The 24,352-nt window shown below is 43.1% G+C and overlaps 1 protein-coding gene across 6 annotated transcripts in view; it reads right to left on the bottom strand.

Annotated features, from left to right (window-relative positions):
* Positions 1-24,352, bottom strand: part of NTNG1 (netrin G1) — a 479,224-nt gene that overhangs the window by 54,893 nt on the left and 399,979 nt on the right. For 2 of the 6 annotated variants that reach the window (XM_069737380.1, XM_069737381.1), the window contains one exon: positions 23,236-23,403. The exons of the other annotated variants lie outside the window; for them this stretch is intronic. In XM_069737380.1, coding sequence (XP_069593481.1) covers positions 23,236-23,403 — 168 coding nt within the window. The remainder of the gene's footprint in view (positions 1-23,235; positions 23,404-24,352) is intronic. 6 annotated transcript variants of the gene reach the window in all.

Here is a 24,352-nt window from a genome sequence, read left to right as displayed (position 1 = left end):
TTGATATATACATATATATATATATATATATATATATATATATAGCAAAAAAGGGGGGAAAAAAGCGCAAAAGAAATCCAAAAAGGTGATCTTTAATGCCCAATGGTGGGGCAAAGTTTAGGATATACTGTACAATCCTTTCTCAACCTATGTGTGGAGAAAACCAGGCACTGCTCATCACCTGCCCAATACAATCCCAACAGTGAAACATGGTGGTGGCAGCATCATGCAATGGGGGTGTTTTTCAGCTGCAGGGACAGGACGACTGGTTGTCATTGAAGGAAACATGAATGCGGCCCAGTACAGAGATATCCTGGATGAAAACCTCTTTCAGAGTGCTCTGGACCTCAGACTTGGCCGAAGGTTCACCTTCCAACAAGACAATGACCCTAAGCACACAGCTAAAATAACAAAGAAGAGGCTTCAGAACAACTCTGTGACCATTCTTGACTGACCCAGCCAGAGCCCTGACCTAAACCTAATTGAGCATCTCTGGAGAGACCTGAAAATGGCTGTCCACCAACGTTCACCATCCAAACTGACGGAACTGGAGAGGATCTGCAGGGAGGAAAGGCAGATGATACCCAAATCAAGATGTGAAAGACTTGTTGCATCATTCCCAAGAAGACTCATGGCTGTACTAGCTCAGAAGGGTGCTTCTACTCAATACTGAGAAAAGGGTCTGAAACTTATGACTATATGATATTTCAGTTTTCCTTTTTTAATAAATTTGCAAAAATATCTACATTTGTTTTTTTCTGTCAAGATGGGGTGCAGAGTGTACATTAATGTGAAAAAATGAACTTTTTTGAATTTACCAAATGGCTGCAATGAAACAAAGAGTGAAAAATTTAAAGGGATATGAATAATTTCCATACCCACTGTATGGCGGTATAGAAGGAGCATTATTAATATATGTTGAGGTATTAGCAATATATGGAGGTACAGAAGGGGTTATTCTTAATATTTGGAGGTACAGAAGGGGATATTATTCATACATGGTTTGGGGCATTATTAATACATCTATTGTGAAATTATTTGTCATATATAGTGGTATTTTTAGTAATATTGGACTTTGAGTATTATCTTTTGTTTATTAACAGTATGGTAGCATTATTTAGTCACTACTAGGCTTGAGCGAAACGTATCGGACAAATTCAAAAGTCGCCGACTTTTGGCAAAGTCGGGTTTCATTAAACCCAACCCGATCCTAGTGTGGGATAGGCCATGCGGTCGGCGATCTTCGCGCCAAAGTCGCGTTTCGTATGACGCGCTTGGCACCATTTTTTCCCAATGAAGGAGCGTGAGCAGAGTGATGACATAGGTCTTAGGGGCGTGGACGCCTATCGCCATCTTGTCGCTTGTGCGCTGTAGCGATTTGCAATGTGTAACACCAGCTTTTCTGTTCAGGGACGGAGGAGAGAGAGAGAGAAAATAAATAAATAAATAAATAACCTATTGACTTTACATTGGGTTTCGTGTTTCGGTCGATCCCCGACTTTTCGCCATAATCGGCCGATTTCACTCGACTCGACTTTTGAGATAGTCGGGTTTCACGAAACCCAACTCGACCCTAAAAAAGTAAAAGTCGCTCAACCCTAGTCACTACTGTATAACTGTATAGACTGGTAATATAAGGTAGCAGTATTATTTGTCCCTTTTATAGTGGTATAACTGGTAATATTGAGATGTAACTGGGACATGCAAGCAACAAGCTGTTGACAAAGGGGTTGAAGTCCAGACATTTATTTTTTGGGGCCCACTCTCTAGCTATGCCCCTGGGAGCACCCTAGAAACACGCAGACCTCACATACAGCCTGTATTACTGAGAGAGTCAATGCCATACAAGAGAAATCTGAAACTTGGACGAGGCTGCAAAGTATATACATATTAATGAGGGCATGAAGGTTGTAGCCTGACACTGTGATTTTATTAATGATAGATATCTTCTAACATACCAAAAGTGAAAATATTTATATACCGTAAGTGAAAGATGTCCATAACCTTTAAAACTAATGATTATTTGGCTACTTTCAAGTCACTTTTAACATTCTAGTATTCCCATGACTTGGCCCAAATTCATTTACTTTTTGGGAAAATAAGTAGTAAAGGACCTTGTCAGAATGTTGCAAATGGGCAGATCACTTGGAACATTTTTTTCCATAGGAAATCTTCAAAGTTATGATAATGTTGTGGCCAGAACGTCTTGGTGACTTAGCCTAAGCAGATTCAATTTTTCCTTGCTGTATTACTGTAACACGCTCACGTGCTTTAGCCGTATATTATAGCTGTGGAGCTTTTCCTGCAATCCAGTATTGTGACATAAGCTCTGCCTAAAATATATTTGTGTTTGACAACAAATGACCCGGAGCTCAGACTGATTTCTGCCTGAGATTTACAGAGTTACAAAACTCTTTGGCTCGGAAAGCAGCGGATCATTCTCTATGTGACAGACCACAAACAGGGGACACGGAGAACACACCATGCATATTTTATGAAACCTTCCCATGAGAAATGTTTTATTTGCAAAAAGCAGCAGTGTACGGAAAAAAGGGAACGTCTCAGTAACCTATTCATTATCAACATTAGCGTCCCTTTCCCCTACTGGCTAATGAAACAGGTACATAATACAAATAATAAGTTATTTATTAATATAGGTGACAAACTTTATATATTTGCCTTTTTTTTCTAAAGGGACGACTGCACATGGCATTGAAACACGTCATAACGAAATGTCAGATGATTTACGCATTAAATTGATTAGTCCTCACTTATTAAAACTGTACAATGGGAAAACCTGCCTTGTTCTTAGTAACCAACGAGACTACAACCTTCATTTTCAAAATCAACTTGAGAAAGCAGAAGCTCAGATGGGTCACTAAGGGCAGCAAGGCTAGCTTTTAGAGTCCGACAGGTTTTCATTTCAGTTGTCATTATATATATCTACTATATAATTGTCTAAGGGTCACTTCCGTCTTTCTGTCTGTCTGTCTTTCTGTCACAGATATTCATTGGTCGCGGCATCTATCTGTCATGGAATCCAAGTTGCTGATTGGTCGTGGCAAAACGCCCACGACCATTGCCACGACCAATCAGCGACACATGCAGTCCGGCGGCAATATGGCCGCTCTTTCCTCCCCGCAGTCAGTCAGTGCCCGCTCCATACTCCCCTCCAGTCAGCCCTCACACAGGGTTAATGCCAGCGTTACCAGACCACGGTGTAACGCACTCCGGTTACGCAGCTATTAACCCTGTGTGACCAACTTTTTGCGTATGCAGCATCAATAGTAAAATGATCTAATGTTAAAAATAATAATAATAAAAAAAACATGTTATTCTCACCCTCCGCCGTCGCATCCTGTCCTCGGCACTGCAAGCCGCAGGTTCCGCTTCCAAAGATGCTAAGGGGAGAAGGACCTTCCATGACGTCACGGTCATGTGACCGCGACATCATCACAGGTCCTGCGCTCATACCAATCCTGGGACCGGAAGCTGCCGGGTGCACCGCACACAAGCGCCGGAACAACAACGGGCTCTTCAGAAGGTGAGTATATGTATATTTTTTATTTTGTAACCTGTTACGTGCCTGGGCAATATACTACATAGCTGGGCAATATACTACGTGTCTGTGCTGTATACTATGTGACTGGTCAATATACTACGTGTCTGTGCTGTATACTACGTGACTGGCCAATATACTATGTGTCTGTGCTGTATACTACGTGACTGGGCAATATACTAAGTGTCTGTGCTGTATCCAAATGGTGGTACTAGGGAGCAACATTGCGTGAGTAAACTAATGTAAACACTCACTGTTGCTCACTTTTCGGACTAATAACCGTACCAGTCGTAACTGTACAATACAGAGAGGATGTGGAAACCACAAAAGAAACGACCAACAAGGGTAGCTATGATAAAAGTAAAAACAAACTCTTTATTAAATACATATCTATAAAACATATTTAGGACATAAATAGAACAAAGGTAGGAAAATGGAAGATGTCACAATACAGGTACACTACTATAAGAAACAAGAATGTGCGGGCTAGACCCTGACTCCCTAATTAAAAAAGGTCTTTGTAGTGGGAGATGACACCAAAAGAACGGATTGGCTACAGATAGTATAAAGCACTCTACATATACTAACTACTGTGCCCCAGAAGTAGTGGTCATAAGATGTACCTAAATCTCTGAAGTGCCAATATATTAACAGTTACCAACTATATAAAGTAAGGCCCAGAGAACTAACAAATCACCAAGACGTCCACAGTGTCCACTAAAACCGGGCATGTAGAGTGTAGGTACAACCAAGTAAATCACCAACCAATGCCATATCCGAACGCACTAAACCCAGCCCCAGGAACGGTACCAGGGAGGTGCCAATGCACCCATATGGAGCATAATCCAAAGCGTGAACCAATCACTATTACCTGGTCCTGGGCGGTAAGCAGGTGTACAGCAGGAGAGTAGCCGGCACGTCTACCTGACGCGCGTTTCGGAGCCGATGCTCCTTCGTCAGGGGTGCGTCTTGTCTCTTATAGTAGTGTACCTGTATTGTGACATCTTCCATTTTCCTACCTTTGTTCTATTTATGTCCTAAATATGTTTTATAGATATGTATTTAATAAAGAGTTTGTTTTTACTTTTATCATAGCTACCCTTGTTGGTCGTTTCTTTTGTGGTTTCCACATCCTCTCTGTAAGTGTCTGTGCTGTATACTACGTGACTGGGCAATATACTACGTGTCTGTGCTGTATACTACGTGGCTCTGTGCTGTATACTACATGGCTCTGTGCTGTATACTACATCGCTGTGCAATATACTACGTGGCTCTGTGCTGTATACTACATTGCTGTGCAATATACTACGTGACTGGGCAATATACTACGTGACTGGGCAATATACTACGTGACTGGGCAATATACTACGTGGGCTGAGCAATATACTACGTGGCTGGGCAATATACTATGTCACTGGGCAATATACTATGTGACTGGGCAATATACTACGTGACTGGGCAATATACTACGTGACTGGGCAATATACTACGTGACTGGGCAATATACTACGTGGCTGGGCAATATACTATGTCACTGGGCAATATACTACGTGACTGGGCAATATACTACGTCACTGGGCAATATACTATGTGACTGGGCAATATACTATGTGGCTGGGCAATATACTACGTGGCTCTGTGCTGTATACTACGTCGCTGTGCAATATACTACATGATTGGGCAATATACTACGTCGCTGGGCAACATTCTACGTGACTGGGCAATATACTACGTGACTGGGCAATATACTACGTGACTGGGCAATATACTACGTGGGCTGAGCAATATACTACGTGACTGGGCAATATACTACATGGCTTGGCAATATACTACGTGACTGGGCAATATACTACGTGACTGGGCAATATACTACGTGACTGGGCAATATACTACATGGCTGGGCAATATACTACGTGACTGGGCAATATACTACATGGCTGGGCAATATGCTACGTGACTGGGCAATATACTACGTGGTCTGAGCAATATACTACGTGACTGGGCAATATACTACATGGCTGGGCAATATTCTATGTGACTGGGCAATATACTACGTGACTGGGCAATATACTACGTGACTGGGCAATATACTACGTGGGCTGAGCAATATACTACGTGGGCTGAGCAATATACTACTTGGCTGGGCAATATACTACATCACTGGGCAATATACTACGTAACTAGGCAATATACTACGTGGGCTGTGCAATATACTACGTGGCTCTGCTGTATACTACGTCGCTGTGCAATATACTACGTGGCTGGGCAATATACTACGTGGCTGGGCAATATACTACGTGGCTCTGTGCTGTATACTATGTCGCTGTGCAATATACTACGTGACTGGGCAATATACTACGTGACTGGGCAATATACTACGTGACTGGGCAATATACCACGTGACTGAGCAATATACTACGTGACTGGGCAATATACTACGTGACTGGGCAATATACTACGTGACTGGGCAATATACTACGTGACTGGGCAATATACTAAGTGGGCTGAGCAATATACTACGTGGCTGGGCAATATACTATGTCACTGGGCAATATACTACATGACTGGGCAATATACTACGTCACTGGGCAATATACTACGTGACTGGGCAATATACTACGTGGGCTGTGCAATATTCTACGTGGCTCTGCTGTATACTACGTTGCTGTGCAATATACTACGTGGCTGGGCAATATACTACGTGGCTCTGTGCTGTATACTACGTCACTGTGCAATATACTACATGATTGGGCAATATACTACGTCACTGGGCAATATACTACGTTGCTGGGCAATATACTACGTCGCTGGGCAATATACTACGTCGCTGGGCAATATTCTACGTGACTGGGCAATATACTACGTGACTGGGCAATATGCTACGTGACTGGGCAATATACTACGTGGGCTGAGCAATATACTACTTGGCTGGGCAATATACTATGTCACTGGGCAATATACTACGTTACTGGGCAATATACTACGTAACTGGGCAATATACTACGTGGGCTGTGCAATATACTACGTGGCTCTGCTGTATACTACGTCGCTGTGCAATATACTACGTCGCTGTGCAATATACTACGTGGCTGGGCAATATACTACGTGGCTCTGTGCTGTATACTCCGTCGCTGTGCAATATACTACATGGCTGGGCAATATATTACATGGCTCTGTGCTGTATACTATGTCGCTGTGCAATATACTACGTGACTGGGCAATATACTACGTCGCTGGGCAATATACTACGTGACTGGGCAATATACCACGTGACTGGGCAATATACATGACTGGGCAATATACTACGTGACTGGGCAATATACTACGTGACTGGGCAATATACTACGTGGCTGGGCAATATACTATGTGACTGGGGAATATACTACGTGGCTGGGCAATATACTACGTGGCTGGGCAATATACTATGTGGCTGGACAATATACTACGTGACTGGGCAATATACTACGTGGCTGGCCAATATAGTATGTGGCTGGGCAATATAGTACGTGGCTGGGCAATATAGTATGTGGCTGGGCAATATTCTACGTGGCTGGGCAATATCTACGTGGCTGGGCAATATACTACGTGGCTGGGCAATATACTACGTGACTGGGCAATATACTACGTCACTGGGCAATATACTACGTGGACATGCATATTCTAGAATACCCGATGCGTTAGAATCGGGCCACCATCTAGTATATATATATATATATATATATATATATATATATATATACTGTGGTTGGTCGACTCACTTGGCTTCTTAAAAGTCCACCTGCTTAATTGTAATCCTCATAAACCACATCACCAAAAAACGTAAAAACAGCCTTTGCCTTGCAGAAGATAAAACATAAAGTAACAAGTCCCTACAATAGTGCTGGTTAGCCCGCCTGGCTTAGATTTCAGTTTCAATCCAGGAGACCTGCAATCTCCATATGTCCAGCTTTCCCTAACAAAAAGTCACATCTCCAGAGCTTGTACCTCCAGACCCACCCACACTCCAATGCTCTATAATGCTGGGTATGTATCCTCTAGGCTCCTCCCACTCTACAGCTGTTCAATCATCCTAGCATTAGACATGGCTGATTAACCCCTTTCATTCCTTAGTATGCTGGATGATTGTTTCAAGGCCTATATTACTGAAGCATCAAAACTATGCATTAACACATGTGGAATTATATACTTAACAACAAAATGTGAAACAACTGAAATGATGACTGCTTTGCACACTCTTGGCATTCTCTTGATGAGCTTCAAGAGGTAGTCACCGGGAATGGTTTTCACTTCGCTGGTGTGCCCTGTCAGGTTTAATAAGTGGAATTTCTTGCCTTAGAAATGGGGTTGGGACCATCAGTTGTGTTGTGCAGAAGACTGGTGGATACACAGCTGATAGTCCTACTGAATAGATTGTTAGAATTTGTAATATGGCAAGAGAAAAGCAGCTAAGTAAAAACGAGTGGCCATCATTACTTTAAGAAATGAAGGTCAGTCAGTCCGAAAAATTGGGCAAACTTTGAAAGTGTCCCAAAGTGCAGTTGCAAAAACCATCAAGCGCTACAAAGAAACTGGCTCACATGAGGACCGCACCAGAAATGGAAGACCAAGAGTCACCTCTGCTTCTGAGGATAAGTTTACCCGAGTCACCAGCCTCAGAAATCGCAGGTTAACAGCAGTTCAGATAAGAGACCAGGTCAATGCCACACAGAGTTCTTGCAGCAGACACATCTCTAGAACAACTGTTAAGAGGAGACTTTGTGCAGCAGGCCTTCATGGTAAAATAGCTGCTAGGAAACCACTGCTAAGGACAGGCAACAAGCAGAAGAGACTTGTTTGGGCTACAGAACACAAGGAATGGACATTAGACCAGTGGAAATCTGTGCTTTGGTCTGATGAGTCCAAATTTGAGATCTTTGGTTCCAACCACAGTGTCTTTGTGCGACGCAGAAAAGGTGAACGGATGGACTCTACATGCCTGGTTCCCACCGTGGAGCACGGAGGAGGAGGTGTGATGGTGTGGGGGTGCTTTGCTGGTGCCACTGTTGGGAATTTATTCAAAATTGAAGGCATACTGAACCAGCATGGCTACCACAGCATCTTACAGCGACGTGCTATTCCATCCGGTTTGCATTTAGTTGGACCATCATTTATTTTTCAACAGGACAATGACCCCAAACACACCTCCAGGCTGTGTAAGGGCTATTTGACCAAGAAGGAGAGTGATGGGGTGCTACGCCAGATGACCTGGCCTCCACAGTCACCAGACCTGAACCCAATCGAGATGGTTTGGGGTGAGCTTGACCGCAGAGTGAAGTCAAAAGGGCCAACAAGTGCTAAGCATCTCTGGGAACTCCTTCAAGATTGTTGGAAGACCATTCCAGATGACTACCTCTTGAAGCTCATTAATAGAATGCCAAGAGTGTGCAAAGCAGCCATCAAAGCAAAGGGTGGCTACTTTGAAGAACCTAGAATATAAGACACAATGTCAGTTGTTTCACACTTTTTTGTTAAGTATATAATTCCACATGTGTTAATTCATAGTTTTGATGCCTTCAGTATGAATGTACAATTTTCATAGTCATGAAAATACAGAAAAATCTGTAAATGAGAAGGTGTGTCCAAACTTTTGGTCTGTACTATATATATATATATATATAAATATATATAACGATAGCGGAATACCTTACGTGAGCAGGGAGGTAATCACTATAGTACATAAAAATGACCACTGACTTGTAGTGACAGAAATATGTCCTACATGTTTATAGAGTACTAGCTATTTAACCCGTTCTACGCCCGGGTGGCGAGCATTTATATTGGTATATGGTCTCCATCCTGGTATGTGCTGCTCCATCCTGCGTCCCCATCCTGTCATGTGCTGCTCCATCCTGCGTCCCCATCCTGTTATGTGCTGCTCCCATCCTGCGCCCCCATCCTGTCATGTGCTGCTCCATCCTGCATCCCCATCCTGACATGTGCTGCTCCATCCTGCGTCCCCATCCTGTCATGTGCTGCTCCATCCTGCGCCCCCATTCTGTCATGTGCTGCTCCATCCTGCGCCCCCATTCTGTCATGTGCTGCTCCATCCTGCATCCCACGTTCTGTCATGTGCTGCTCCCATCCTGCGCCTCCATTCTGTTATTTGCTGCTCCCATCCTGTCATGTGCTGCTCCCATCGTGCACCCTCATTCTGTCATGTGCTGCTCCCATCCTGCACCCCCGTTCTGTCATGTGCTGCTCCCATCCTGCGCCCGTTCTGTCATGTGCTGCTGCCATCCTGCGCCCGTTCTGTCATGTGCTGCTCCCATCCTGCGCCCATTCTGTCATGTGCTGCTGCCATCCTGCGCCCGTTCTGTCATGTGCTGCTCCCATCCTGCGCCCGTTCTGTCATGTGCTGCTGCCATCCTGCCCCTGTTCCGTCATGTGCTGCTCCCATCCTGCGCCCCTGTTCTGTCATGTGCTGCTGCCATCCTGCGCCCGTTCTGTCATGTGCTGCTCCCATCCTGCGCCCATTCTGTCATGTGCTGCTGCCATCCTGCGCCCGTTCTGTCATGTGCTGCTCCCATCCTGCGCCCGTTCTGTCATGTGCTGCTGCCATCCTGCGCCCGTTCTGTCATGTGCTGCTCCCATCCTGCGCCCGTTCTGTCATGTGCTGCTCCCATCCTGCGTCCGTTCTGTCATGTGCTGCTCACATCCTGCGCCCGTTCTGTCATGTGCTGCTCACATCCTGCGCCCGTTCTGTCATGTGCTGCTGCCATCCTGCGCCCGTTCTGTCATGTGCTGCTGCCATCCTGCGCCCGTTCTGTCATGTGCTGCTGCCATCCTGCGCCCGTTCTGTCATGTGCTGCTGCCATCCTGCGCCCGTTCTGTCATGTGCTGCTGCCATCCTGGGCCCGTTCTGTCATGTGCTGCTGCCATCATGCGCCCGTTCTGTCATGTGCTGCTGCCATCCTGCGCCCGTTCTGTCATGTGCTGCTGCCATCTTGCCCCTGTTCCGTCATGTGCTGCTCCCATCCTGCGCCCCTGTTCTGTCATGTGCTGCTCCCATCCTGCGCCCGTTCTGTCATGTGCTGCTGCCATCCTGCGCCCGTTCTGTCATGTGCTGCTGCCATCCTGCGCCCGTTCTGTCATGTGCTGCTGCCATCCTGCGCCCGTTCTGTCATGTGCTGCTGCCATCCTGCGCCCGTTCTGTCATGTGCTGCTGCCATCCTGGGCCCGTTCTGTCATGTGCTGCTGCCATCCTGCGCCCGTTCTGTCATGTGCTGCTGCCATCCTGCGCCCGTTCTGTCATGTGCTGCTGCCATCCTGCCCCCGTTCTGTCATGTGCTGCTCCCATCCTGCGCCACCATTGTATGATATGCCCCCCATAAGACGCTCCAATGTGTATGCCCCCGTATGCTGCTGCCATATAAAAAAAAAAATACCATACTCACCTATCGTCCGGCTCCACTGCAGGTGTGTCTTCAAGAAAATGGCGGCGGAAAGCGCGGACTGCGCAGGCGCCGATTCCGGCAGCAGGAATCGGCGCCTGCGCAGTCCGTGCTTTCCGGCGCCATTTTCTTGAAGACACACCTGCAGTGCAGCCGGAGTGTGTCTTCAAGAAAATGGCGCCGGAAAGCGTGGACTGCGCAGGTGCCGATTCCGGCAGCAGGAATCGGCGCCTGAGCAGTCCGCGCTTTCCGGCGCCATTTTATTGAAGACACACTCCGGCTCCTCTGCCTGTGACTGGTAAGTCAGAGGGCGGCGCCGGCGTGCATTAAGCGCGTCATCGCGCCCTCTGAACTGTCACAGCAGAGGAGCCGAGAGACGGAGCCGCACGCAGCGCTGGAACGGGGAAAGGTGAATATACTTACCCTCCTGGTGGACCCTGACTCTCCGGTGGAGATCGCGGTATGCGTTCAGTGTTTACACATACCGCGATCTCCTGGGAGCGTCACTCTGTGGGGGCCAGACTGCGCTGGCGCTTGTGCTTGCGCAGTCTATAAAGGCTTCGGACAGAGTGACGCTCCCAGCGTTATATTATAGATTAGCTAGTGATCATGTGCAGTAGGAAAGTCTACTGCTGTTACTTGGAAATACTATATACCATATGTACTACACACTGTGAAACACTCTCCAGGTCACAACAGCCAATCAGCATTCAGATAGATATGGTGAACAGCAGGGTGAGCAGCCTCTTCATACCTCAGGTCCCCTGGTATCTGCAGTATTAGATCAGATAGACAGGGAACATCAGTGTGAGCAGCCTCTTCTCACCTCAGCACCTTGTTATATGCAGTATTAAATGAGGTAGATAGGGTGGACAGCACTGTGAGCAGGTTATTCTTAGCACCCCTGGTATCTCCAGTTGTAGATCATATAGAAAGGGTAGACAGCAGTATGAGCAGTCTCTTCGTACCTCTGCACCCATGGTATCTCCAGTATTAGATCAGCTAGACAGAGTGGACTGCACTGTGAGCAGGTTCTTCTTATCTCAGCACCCCTGGTATCTCCAGTATTAAATTAATTAGACAGGGTGGGCAGCAGTGTGATCAGGGTCTTTTTACGTCTGCAAACCCCTGATGTCTCCAGTAGTAGATCATACAGACAGGAGAGACAGCAGTGTGAGCAGTCTCTTCGTACCTCTGCACCCATGATATCTCCAGTATTAGATCAGCTAGACAGGGTGGACAGCAGCGTGAGCAGGTTCTTCTTATCTCAACATTCCTGGTATCTCCTTTACTTGATCTGATAGACAGGGTGGACTGTAATGTGAGCAGCCTCTTCTTACCTCACCATTCCTGGTATCTCCAGTATTAGATCAGATAGACAGAGTGGACAGAAGTGTGAGCAGGTTCTTCTTATCTCAGCATTCCTGGTATCTCCAGTATTTGATCTGATAGACAGGGTGGACTGTAGTGTGAGCAGCCTCTTCTTACCTCACCACTCCTGGTATCTCCAGTATTAGATCAAATAGACAGGATGGACAGCAGTGTGAGCAGGTTCTTCTTATCTCAGCATTCCTGGTATCTCCAGTATTTGATCTGATAGACAGGGTGGACAGCTGTGTGAGCAGCCCCTTCTTACCTCAGTCTCTTTTTACCGATATCTCTGTGTATTTTTTTTGACATATTATATCCATTTATATATTTTTAATGATTTAATAAAATGTGTATTTTATTATGAATGTTTCTATTCTGCATTTCCTCTGCATTTACCATAATAGTGCAGTGGGATGACCTAACTTGTGGCTTATAGTCCCTGACAAAATGAGTATGATTTGCCATTTAAATGTATTTTGGAATTTATTACTAATAATGACATTTTTTTATGTTACTAGTGAATTCTTTTCAAGAAAATGAAATCGTTTCTTTAGTAAAAGTGAAATATAAATATTAAGTGATCAATTTTAGGCTACGATGAAGGAAGAGCACTTATAGTACCTGCACTATTACATCCTGGTGACCCGAGAGGCCTCTAATTCTCCCTGAAGGCCGTTTAGTGGTACTATGAAGTTGAGAAGGGGTGAACATGTATAGGAGTGGTTTTCCTTTTTTGAACTTTAATTTTTAAGTTTATGATTAGAGGCAAAATCCACATATGTAATATGCAGGGATTTTCATGGATATCCTGTTTATTTCTCTTTACTAGTGTTGAGCATTCCGATACCGCAAGTATCGGAATTCCGATACCGAGATCCGATATTTTTGTGGTATCGGGTATCGGTATCGGAGGTGTAAAATAAAGAATTAAAATAAAAAATATTGTTATATTCACCTCTCCGGCGGCCCCTGGAACATCACCGCGAGTCACCGGCGTCCGGCAGGCTTCTTTGTTTAAAATGAGCGCCTTTAGGACCTGAGGAATGACGTCGCGGCTTCTGATTGGTCGCGTGGCGGTCACATGGGCGGCACGCGACCAATCAGAAGCCGCGACGTCATTCCGCAGGTCCTAAAGGCGCTCATTTTTAAAAATGAGCGCGATAATAGCTTTCGATGACGTAGCGGCTTGTGATTGGTCGCGTGGCGGTCACATGAGCGGCACGCGACCAATCAGAAGCCGCGACGTCATTCGCAGGTCCTGAAGCCGGCCGGTTAGCCGCGTGATGTCCAGGGGCCGCCGGAGAGGTGAGCATATCAATATTTTTTATTTTAATTCTTTATTTTACACCTCACTATGGATCCCAGGGCCTGAAGGAGAGTTTCCTCTCCTTCAGACCCTGGGAACCATCAGGATACATTCCGATACTTGATGTCCCATTGACTTGTATTGGTATCGGATATCGGTATCGGCAATATCCGATATTTTTCGGGTATCGGCCGATACTATCCGATACCGATACTTTCAAGTATCGGACGGTATCGCTCATCCCTACTCTTTACACATTCCAAAAGGTGAAATCCACAGAGAGTTGTCATAAAAACGTGACAAACTACACCACATTTTTGCTTAGACAATTTTGGTTAAATGTCGAATATCTCATCTATTTAGCTGGTATTGTGTGCACTGCAGACTTTCTGTTCTCAAAGCGAGTCATTTATACTAAGTGACTCAGAATTCCATAGACTTTAGTGGAGAGCGCATATGTGGACACCACTCCTGTATTCAGGCCAAGGGGGTCTTCATCCTAATGGTCAGTTGAAGGCCCTCAGTAATATTTTTTACCTGTGGCCTCTAACAACCTAATTTTAGCTTTGCATTTATAGATGAAGTTCGCTTTTAAATAGCTAAGTTTTTAATTATATTTTGTGTGGAGGAAATGAGATTCTGGCAGCTAAACAGGAAAGGATTCTTTACAGTTAGAGCAGTCAGACTGCGGAATGGTTTACTAAAAGAGCTAGTACTGTTGAAATGTCCCGTAATTGATTCCATTTTTGGATTCATTTTGGGATCATAGAACTGAAATAGAATGTTTCGGTGTATGACCTATTCCTTGAATAGTAATAGAAGTATCATAAAAAGTCTTCTTCTTACCTCCTTTCCAGCTGATATCCTTTTTAGTTGGAGGAAAAAATGTAGTCTGTGCAATCTTTTAGATCAGCGACATCTCTAGTAAAAAAATGGATCCATTAGAAAGGAAACAAAAAGAGGTGGAAAATGAAAACCAAAGTGTCGATTTTTAAAAGGATGTGTTTTTCTGAAGATGGATTCGTTCAAAAATGAAAATTTTGGCTCAATTCATTTAAGCTTTTCATGCCAGGATTCTGGGGTAAAAGCTTTGAAAATGCGCAAAATTTCAGTGCAACTTGGAGTTACGCCTAAATTTTTCACCTTTTGGGGTCTTTGATCCATTTCTTGTTAGCTCTGCTGAAATGGGTAGAGCTGGGGCACGGTGGGGCGGAGACACCATAGCTTGTCTAATTGACGATGAGCTGTGGTGTTCCCTCCGCACATCAGTATCCAGAGTGAGATTTTTGGCATACTGCACATGTCACTCGTCAGATGCTCCAGATTCTTGAAGAGGTGTGCATCTCTTTATGAATCTGCAGCATCTGACTCCAGCACGCCCTGTCATCGGGACCGGCGTGATCATGAATCGGGCCATTTGTCTTTCATTTTACATCAGCTTTTGCTCAGTTTGTAAAGGGTCCATTTGTTTAATAATTGATCTATTAGAAACTGGACATGTGAACAGAGTCTATCTAGGGGGCCCCAAATTTGATAATATAAGTGCACCCAGCATATGGTAGGGATGTATAATTCAATTATTCAAGAAATGCAACTGTAGAGCCGCATCAGAACACAATAAGGCCACATTCACACTATCAGTATTTCGTCAATATTTCACATCAGTATTTGTAAGTCAAAACCAGGAGCGGGTGATAAATGCAGAAGTGGTGCATATGTTTCTATTATACTTTTTCTCTGATTGTTCCACTCCTGGCTTTAGCTAACAAATAGTGATGTAAAATACTGACCAAATACTGATAGTGTGACGGCGGCCTAAGGCTGGAGTCACACTAGAGAGAAATACGGACGTATAAGAGGCGCAAAAACAACGCATTGCACATGGACCAATGTTTATGGGGCAGCTCCCATCAGCCGTACATTTCTCGGCCGTATTTTACTGACTGAAAAAATTGCAGCATGCTGCGTTTGTCAGTGTATTACACACGGACCATGCCTGTGACTTGCGAGAAATACGCAGCGGTGTTCTATAGAAAAGCCGGCAATTCACTGCGGTGTACAGTAAAATCACACTGACAGGTTAGAATAGAATAGGTAGAATAAATGTGGACACATAGAATAGGTATATATACAGTATATATATATGTCATTGACACACACATACATACGAGTATATATATATTTATATTTCATACAGAGCTAGATAGCAGAAAAGCCGGTAATTCAATTGTTGGCTTTTGCTAACTCCTTACCAAACCCGACAGGATATGAGACATGGTTTACATACAGTAAACCATTTCATATCAGTTATATTTTTACATATTCCTCACTAATAATGTTAGTAGTGTGTGTGCAAAATTTGGGAGCTCTAGGTGTTAAAGTAAAGGGTAAATTCATGGAAAAAAACTGTTGTGGGCTCCCTCGCAATTTTCTCTGCCAGAGTGGGAAAGCCAGTGACTGAGGGCAGATATTAATAGCCTAGAGAGGGACCATGGCTATTGCCCCCCCTGGCTAAAAACATCTGCCCCCAGCCACCCCAGAAGAGCCACATCTGTAAGATGTGCCTATTCTGGCACTTGGCCACTCTCTTCCCACTCGCCTGTAGCTGTGGGATATGGGGTAATAAAGGGTTAATGTCACCTTGCTATTGTAAGGTGACATTAAGCCAGATTAATAATGGAGAGATGTCAATAAGACACCTATCCATTATTAATCCAATAGTAATAAAGGGTTAAAAATACACACACATTATGAATAAAGTATTTTAATTAAATAAATAAACACATGGGGTTTTAATATCTTATTGTACGCTCAATCCAACTGACGACCCTCATCTTCTGAAAAAAAGGAAAAAAAAAGCAACAATATCCCATACCTGTCCACCATACAGTCATGTCCCATGATGTAAATCAATCTCAAGAGGGGTTAAATACATTTACAACCAGGAGCCAGCTAATGCAGCCGCCACTGGCTGTAAAAACTGGAGAATGAATGGAATGCAGCTTTGTTGACTTGTGGTACCGTCATAGAAGCTGCGCCCCTTGGTGGCATAATCTCATATGAACTGTAGCGTGAGAAAATATTCAGAAAAATTCCCACGCTACAGTTTATATGAGTTTATGCCACCAGAGGGCGCAGCTTCTATGACAGCACCGCAAGTCCTCGAAACTACGTTACCATAATTTAATTAATTCCCCAGTCGTTTACAGCCATGAACGGCTGCATTAGTAGGCTCCTGGTTGTAACTGTATTTAACTGACATGGATTTACAGTGTGGGACATGTCTGTACAGCGGACAGGTATGGGATATTAAAGACACAAAAGCGCACAGAGAGGTCAAAAAATACTCTGTTGTAAAAAAGTCACAGTAAATAAGCAAATGCTAGTCAAAAGATGAAAAAATACAGGGTATTTAGTTAATACGTTTTTTTTTACCTTGGCGATTGGTGGAGCAGCTTAACATACTTTTTTTTGCAAAAAAACGCAAAAAAACGTATTAACTAAATACCCTGTATTTTTTCATTTTTTGACTAGCACTTGCTTATTTACTGTGACTTTTTTTTAACAACAGAGTATTTTTTGACCTCTCTGTGCGCTTTTGTGTCTTCAGGTTCTTTGGTGGTGTGAACAGGTTTCTACAGACTTGTTCACTATGCAGGTGGCCCATGTGTTTTTGGAGGTATGGGATATTGTTGCTTTTTATTTTCCTTTTTTTCAGAAGACAAGGGTCGTCAGTTGGATTGAACATACAATAAAGATTTTAAAACCGCATGTGTGTATTTATTTCATTAGAATACTTTATTCATAATGTCTGTGTGTATTATTAACCCTTTATTACTATTGGATTAATAATGGATAGGTGTCTTATTGACATCTCTCCATTATTAACCTGGCTTAATGTCACCTTACAATAGCAAGGTGACATTAACCCTTTATTACCCCATATCCCACCGCTACACGAGAGTAGGAAGAGAGTGGGTAAGTGCCAGAATAGGCGCATCTTACAGATGTGCCTTTTCTGGGGTGGCTGGGGGCAGATGTTTTTAGCCAGGGGGGGCCAATATCCATGGTCCCTCTCTAGGTTATTAATATCTTCCCTCAGTCACTGGCTAATTGCGCGGGAGCCCACGCCAGTTTTTTCCATGAATTTACCCTTTATTTTAACACCTAGAGCTCCCAAATTTTGCATACGGACACTTCTAACATTATTATTGAGGAATAAGTAAAAATCTAACGGATATGTAATGGTTTACTGCATGTAAACTATGTCTCATATCCTGTCGGGTTTGATAAGGAGATAGCAAAAGACGGCAATTGAATTACCGGCTTTTATGCTATCTAGCGCTATATGAAATATAAATATATATATATATGTGTCTCACTGACATATATATATATATATATTTATACTGTATATATGTTTTCATGAATATTTGAGCCCATGGATCCATTCTATGTCCATTTTGCAAGGTTGCGAGAAAAAAACGCAGTACGGATGCCATACGGATTACATACGGAGGTTTACATGCGTAAAATACACAGCCACACCCTACCTACGGATGACATACGGATCACTGTTCAGGGAACATTTCTACCTATTTGGTCCGTAAAAAACGGACCGTATTTTTATACGCTGTATCATGCTCCGGAACCAATCAGAACGCAGCATTATTTGAAAAAAAAAAAATATGAGAGATTCTCAATGAATACAGTCAATAGATGTAAATGATATTATAGATGTACAATTTCAATAACAGGTGTGTTGCACATGGTGGCCCTAACCAAGGTTCTGTTTTTTATGGATCCAAATAGAGCCGAGGGATCACAGACTTATAAAGGGCTCAGTTCTCTAAGAATGGTGATGCATGCTAAGCTTTGTCTTCAAAAGTGATGGAAGCTTTGAGGCTCCTCCAAATCTACATGCTATAGATTATGTACTTAAAGGAAACAGTCACCAGGTATTTGCCACCTATTCTGAGAGAAGTATAATATAGAGACAGAGACCCTCATTCCAGTTGTATGTCACTTACTGGGCAGCTTGATGCAGGTTTAATAAATTCACTGTTTTAACATCAGGATATTATTAGAGTACTAGAAAATCTGCTGCTATGTAGTCCTCCATATTCATGAGCTCTGTATAACTCCGCCCCATCACTGATTAGCAGTTTTCTGCCTATGCACAGTGTACAAAGAAATGTGCCAATCAGTGGTGTGGGCGGGGTTATACAGAGCTCAGCATTCAGAGAAGTGCTAGATCTGCAAAAGATAAAACTAAGATTTTATCAAGACTGCAGAAGCAGCCTAGTAAGTGATATGTCGCTGGAATCCGGTATCTGCTCACACATTATTCTGTTCTCAGATGGGGTAGCAAAAACCTGGTGACAGATTCCTTTTCAACAATAATATTTATTCCATGATGGTATACAGATTTCTGCTGGTGTCTCATTATACTAATTACTGGGCATCCGTCCATTCGTCAATTGGTAAATGCATTTTAGCTGTAACAAAGCCCATGTTAGTTCGATTTGCATTATGCAGGGTTTAGCTCTTGCCTACAGACATTCTGTGAATCAAGCGTCTATTTTTCTCTCACAATGGAAGTCGCTCATCCTAATTAAGATGAAGAGCCTCGTCCCATTTCAGGCTCCTTCTCTTTTCTCCAAGGTGTGATAAAGGTTTGTATTCATCTTCCTCTCGCTTTTGCTGTTAGTTTGATTGGACAGACACTCGCAGCTTTTGAGGCAAGTTACAGCAGAGGTGGGCAGTCTGGTAATGATCATTAGAATGAGAAGCATTAATTAAGTCTATGGAGAGGAATTAGTAACTGTAACATGTCTGTCATGCTTGGTGGAGGTGAGAACCCCAGGAGAAATGTCTTCAAAAAGCACAAAATATGTAGTGTAGAAAGCACAGAACCTGTAATGCAGCATTTAACTATCTGCTATGCACAACGAGTCCGACCTAAACTGGAGCGACTGTATATTCAATGAATGGAAATTCACAGTAGACATGCCGAGTCGCGATCAGACCTAAAACTCATACAAAAACCAAATTAAATGGGTTGAGATTTCTCATAACCCGGTTGTCCATGACTTTAACATTGATGGCCTATCCTTAGGACAGGTCTTCAATGTCTGATCAGTGGGGGTGTGACACCCGGCACCCTCGCCGATCAGCTGTTCTTGGTGTCGATGGTGGCAGGTACTGCTCAGTTACGAAGCTGAACAGCACGGATCCATCATAGTGGTTGCGGCCGGGTACTGCACAACTGCCCCCTGTTGACGGAGCTGTGATGTAACGCCGAAACTGAGCCATTCCGGCCGCCGTCAACATCGAGAACAACTGGTCGGGTGTGCTACCCCCACCAATCAGACATTGATGACCTATCCTAAGGATAGGCCAGCAATGTTAAAGTCATGGACAACGTTTTAAAGGGGAATTCAGTGATTTTTGCCATTTTACCATGTTCTACCATGTATTGAGTGCAGTGACATACTCAACGGCCGTTGTCTTCTCCTGGTATCCACCCCATTCTGCTCGCCATGTGATCACCTCTATAGCCTGCGGGATCACTGTGTAGAGCGTCAGTCACAACCTATGAAAATTGTCTCTTCAGAGAGTCACAACCTATAAATCTATGGGAGGCTACAAAGACTATTACTATTGACTGACATTGAGAACATTCAAAAAGTGACCTTACAATTGCTGTACCATTCGGCAGGTCATTAATACGGTGACCTAGTGCCGGAGATGACCAAAGCAGGGCTGATACCAGGAGAAGACGGGGACTGGATAGCATGTTACTACACTAAGTGCACTCACTTGCATGGTAGCTAGTACATGGGAAAATAAAACAAATCAATGCAATGGTCCATTAAAATACAGTTTTTACATTCCCTGTGAAACACAACATGATGCATGTGTCTAATTCTAAATTCTGTTTGCCTATAATTGCTACACTTTACCTCCTGAATATTTCCCGCAGACTACAAAATGTTGACCCCCTGACACCCATTTTTCTTCAATCACTCCACCTGAATGCAATTTCCTTTAATAAGGTTTGAAAACAACCTCCTATAAAATAAAGGCATGTGTTGTGCTTAGGAATTACACTCGTGTCTTCACAATATGTAGTCTCCGCAGTAGTCATGTACACATCATTCTGATTCTAAATGAATCAGCTCTCTCTCCTCCTCTCTCAGCTGGAAATCTCAGCACCATCTCAGGCTAATATAAGCTGAATAACATGCAGTCAATCCTTAGCAGCCAAGCTCGATTCATAGAAATGATGATTAATCCAACCAAGATGAGCTTCAGTAAATGTTATGAAAGAGAAGAAAGCTTGTCTTTTTGATCTACGAAGATGGGGCTTCGATACACAGTAGCACCACAAGAAATAATTAACATTTACTGTAACATGTCATGGTGCACTATTACCAAGATAAGAAAATGTGGAAAATGACATAACAATCATACATAACAATATGAGATTCAATACTAAACCACAATCCATGCCCCTGGTGTAACACCGGTGTAGGAACTAGAGATGAGCAAATCGATTGGCCAGTCAGGAGGCCTGCGAACCACCTCCAACCTACCGAATTCCCCAACACCTCTTTTGATTTCTATGGTCCATGGCGACATGATCGTTGCCGTACATGACCTTGCACCACACCCAGTAATCAGATGACGTGCCAAGGATTATGGTGGGTATAAGGCAATTTACAGTATGGACTACTGGACCAGATGCCTACAAATTGATTCCCTCATCTCTAGTTGAAATTTATATTCTGTTTCTAGTGGTTACTCTTCGTGAAGATAATGCAATAAAATGTGTAAATGAAAGATTTTTCTAGGATTACAAAATAGGATTTACTGCATTTAGCACACACAGTACATGTTTCGTCTGTTTGGGCAGATATACAGGCCCATGAGGTGTACATAGGGTGCCATGCTACATGCACAATTTGACCAGTGGCGTAACTTGAAGTCTATGGGCCCCAATACAAAACATAACACAGGGTTCCCAACTATCATAGGTCTTTTAAAGTATTGAGGGCTGATTCAATAAATCCTTTACCCCAGAAAACTTTCGTAAAAACTTTGAAAAGTCATACATTTTTTGCACAACATGGAGTTGCACAAAAAGGTTGTGACTTTTAGAAGATACCAGTAAATAGCCATGTGAATGGTGACTCATCAATCAATTTGTAATAAGGAGGACATGGAGTCAAAAAGTACCAAAAAATAAACAACATTTTATTTAAAAATATATACTATAGAGTAGATATAAATTACATGGGTCACATGTGTGCAAACAAGTGAATGAATCCATAGGTGTAATAAATGACCAAGGAAAGACTGGTCATTCACTCGCAATCACTCTATTTAGATCACTACACCGTTACAATGTCCATAGCTTAGCGTGCCTGTCATCCCTACATTAATGCAAGTAAATAAAGGCAATAATTACCATTTGTATATTCAGTCCCGTCAGAGCCTCGGCCACAGACCCCAACGCGCGTTTCGCGTACAAATAGTCTCGCTTCCTCAGGGGGAGTGATTGCGGTTACTTTATGCTATATTAGTATTGGCTACACACACTGTTACTAGGCTAATATTAGCAGGCTTACCATAGGCGCTTTTCTTCCTGTTTCCCAGTCTTCCCTTGGTCATTTATTACACCTATGGATTCATTCACTTGTTTGTACACCTGTGACCCATGTAATTAATATCTATTATATAGCTATATATTTTTAAATAAAATTTTGTTTATTTTTTGGTACTTTTTGACTCCATGTCCTCCTTATTACAAGGTTGTGACTTTGTTGTTTTCACATTAGCTTGAATCACCTTCATGGAAGTGAGCTGAGATGATGAAAAGCCGAGGCAGCACTGGGCATGGCCACACCTGCCTGTCCAATTTATTAACAATGCTGGCATTTTGTACACCAGAAATTATACTCCAGTCACTGACTGGTATATCATTTCTGGAGATGCACTCAGAAGATGCACTGAGTTTATTAATTTATGCCTCTTAATGAATTTGGAGCATCGTACTCTAGCAATACTGTTGTAGCGTGAGCGTGCGAAAGACCTCTTGGCTTTATCGGGTTGGCCTAAAGGACCTTTGGGGCCCCAAAAGCTACCAGGCCCAAGGGCAAGTTCAACTGCTGCACCCAAGCGTTGGACACACTCTCAAAAAACTATCTTAAAGAAGACTGTGCTGGCCGTCATAGATAGAATGGACTATGATGACTATGAGTACCTTAGTTGTTATTAAATGCATTGATATTTAAATCGCATAATACAACATAAAAAATGGTTGGTCAAAATATCGGTGCCTAAATATTTTGAGTAGCAAATAATTTATTACACTGTAATTTTGTGAAACATGGAGAAGTAATGTCATACCACAATCTGATTCTCCAAACTCTGCTTTGTGATGGACATAAGAAAATGTTTCAAAAACAATGAAGACATTTTGGAAACTCGTAGTTTTACCCTGATGTCCATCCCCAACCATGCACGTGTGATTTGTAGAGCACGAAGAGCATTAGCGAACTAACCTATGCATACATTTACATCATCCAGTTTGGCAGACCCATTTCTGTGGAAGCCTCTCTTGCACTTCTCACAATGCTGACCACGAGTGTTGTGTCTGCAGCCCACGCAGACCGCCGTGTGTACAATCTCGATGTAAGTGCAGCGGTTGGAGTGCCCGTAGCAAAAGCAATCTTGTGAGGAAGGAGGTGGGGGGAGAAAGAGAGAGAGGAAGAAAGAAACAGAAGGCATGCTTGGTAAGGACCATGTGAGGGGTATGGTGCTAGATGTCAGCATGATGTTGTGATACTGAAACTTAGAGGGGATTCATTAAAATTAACTAGTGCTGACTGAAGTACTTTCAGACAGAACATCATGCTGAAGTAAAACAGAGTTGCCCTAGGTATCACCAAGGGTGGTACAACTGCAGTTCAATAACTAGTCCCCCTGGTAGTAATAGAACTTTGACAGGCACTCAGTCAAACTAATATAGGTAGAATAAGCAATAGAAAATACTTCAGCTGTAATCGAGAACTCACAGAGAATTCTATGTTTTTTTACCCACTAATATGCAATATATTACAAAACAGGTGACCCATTAGTAATCACGGTATTTAAAACATGACTCAATTTGCAGTTGGTGAGGGGGGAAAAACAATATTCTAACCCATTTCTGAAAGTAGTACTCTCAAAGAACAATCTATATCCTACAGCTGGCAAAGACGCCATGTCAGTAGGGTCAATTTCATTGAGAATGAAGTTGTCACACGAATAACCACCAAATAAAGCATAAAAAGACAACTTTCTGTCAAAGCCATCAGGCTGCAATATTGGAAGGAAGCCAACAACCGCTCACACATTTGCCAACTCATTCCTTTAAAATGAAGCTGTTTTTTTGTTTGGCACATTTTCCCTGAGGCGCATAAAAAAAAATCCAAAGTGTTTGGCACCGGATAGTGGAGTCATAAAAACGGACTTTTTTTTTAAAGTCTGCAGCTACTGTCTCACTTCAGCTTTCCAGCAGAAAGAAGTAGTAGCCGGAGAGTGATCACTTAACTGTGTTATATATTAGATGGGTTGTTGATCTAAGGATTTATTCCAATTGCATTCTAGAAATGGAAAGGAATTTAGTTTCTCTAAAAT

The sequence above is a fragment of the Ranitomeya imitator genome, chromosome 8 (genome assembly GCF_032444005.1).
Source record: "Ranitomeya imitator isolate aRanImi1 chromosome 8, aRanImi1.pri, whole genome shotgun sequence".
In the NCBI taxonomy this organism is placed as follows: domain Eukaryota; kingdom Metazoa; phylum Chordata; class Amphibia; order Anura; family Dendrobatidae; genus Ranitomeya; species Ranitomeya imitator.
This window is presented reverse-complemented; position numbering and strand designations above follow the sequence as displayed.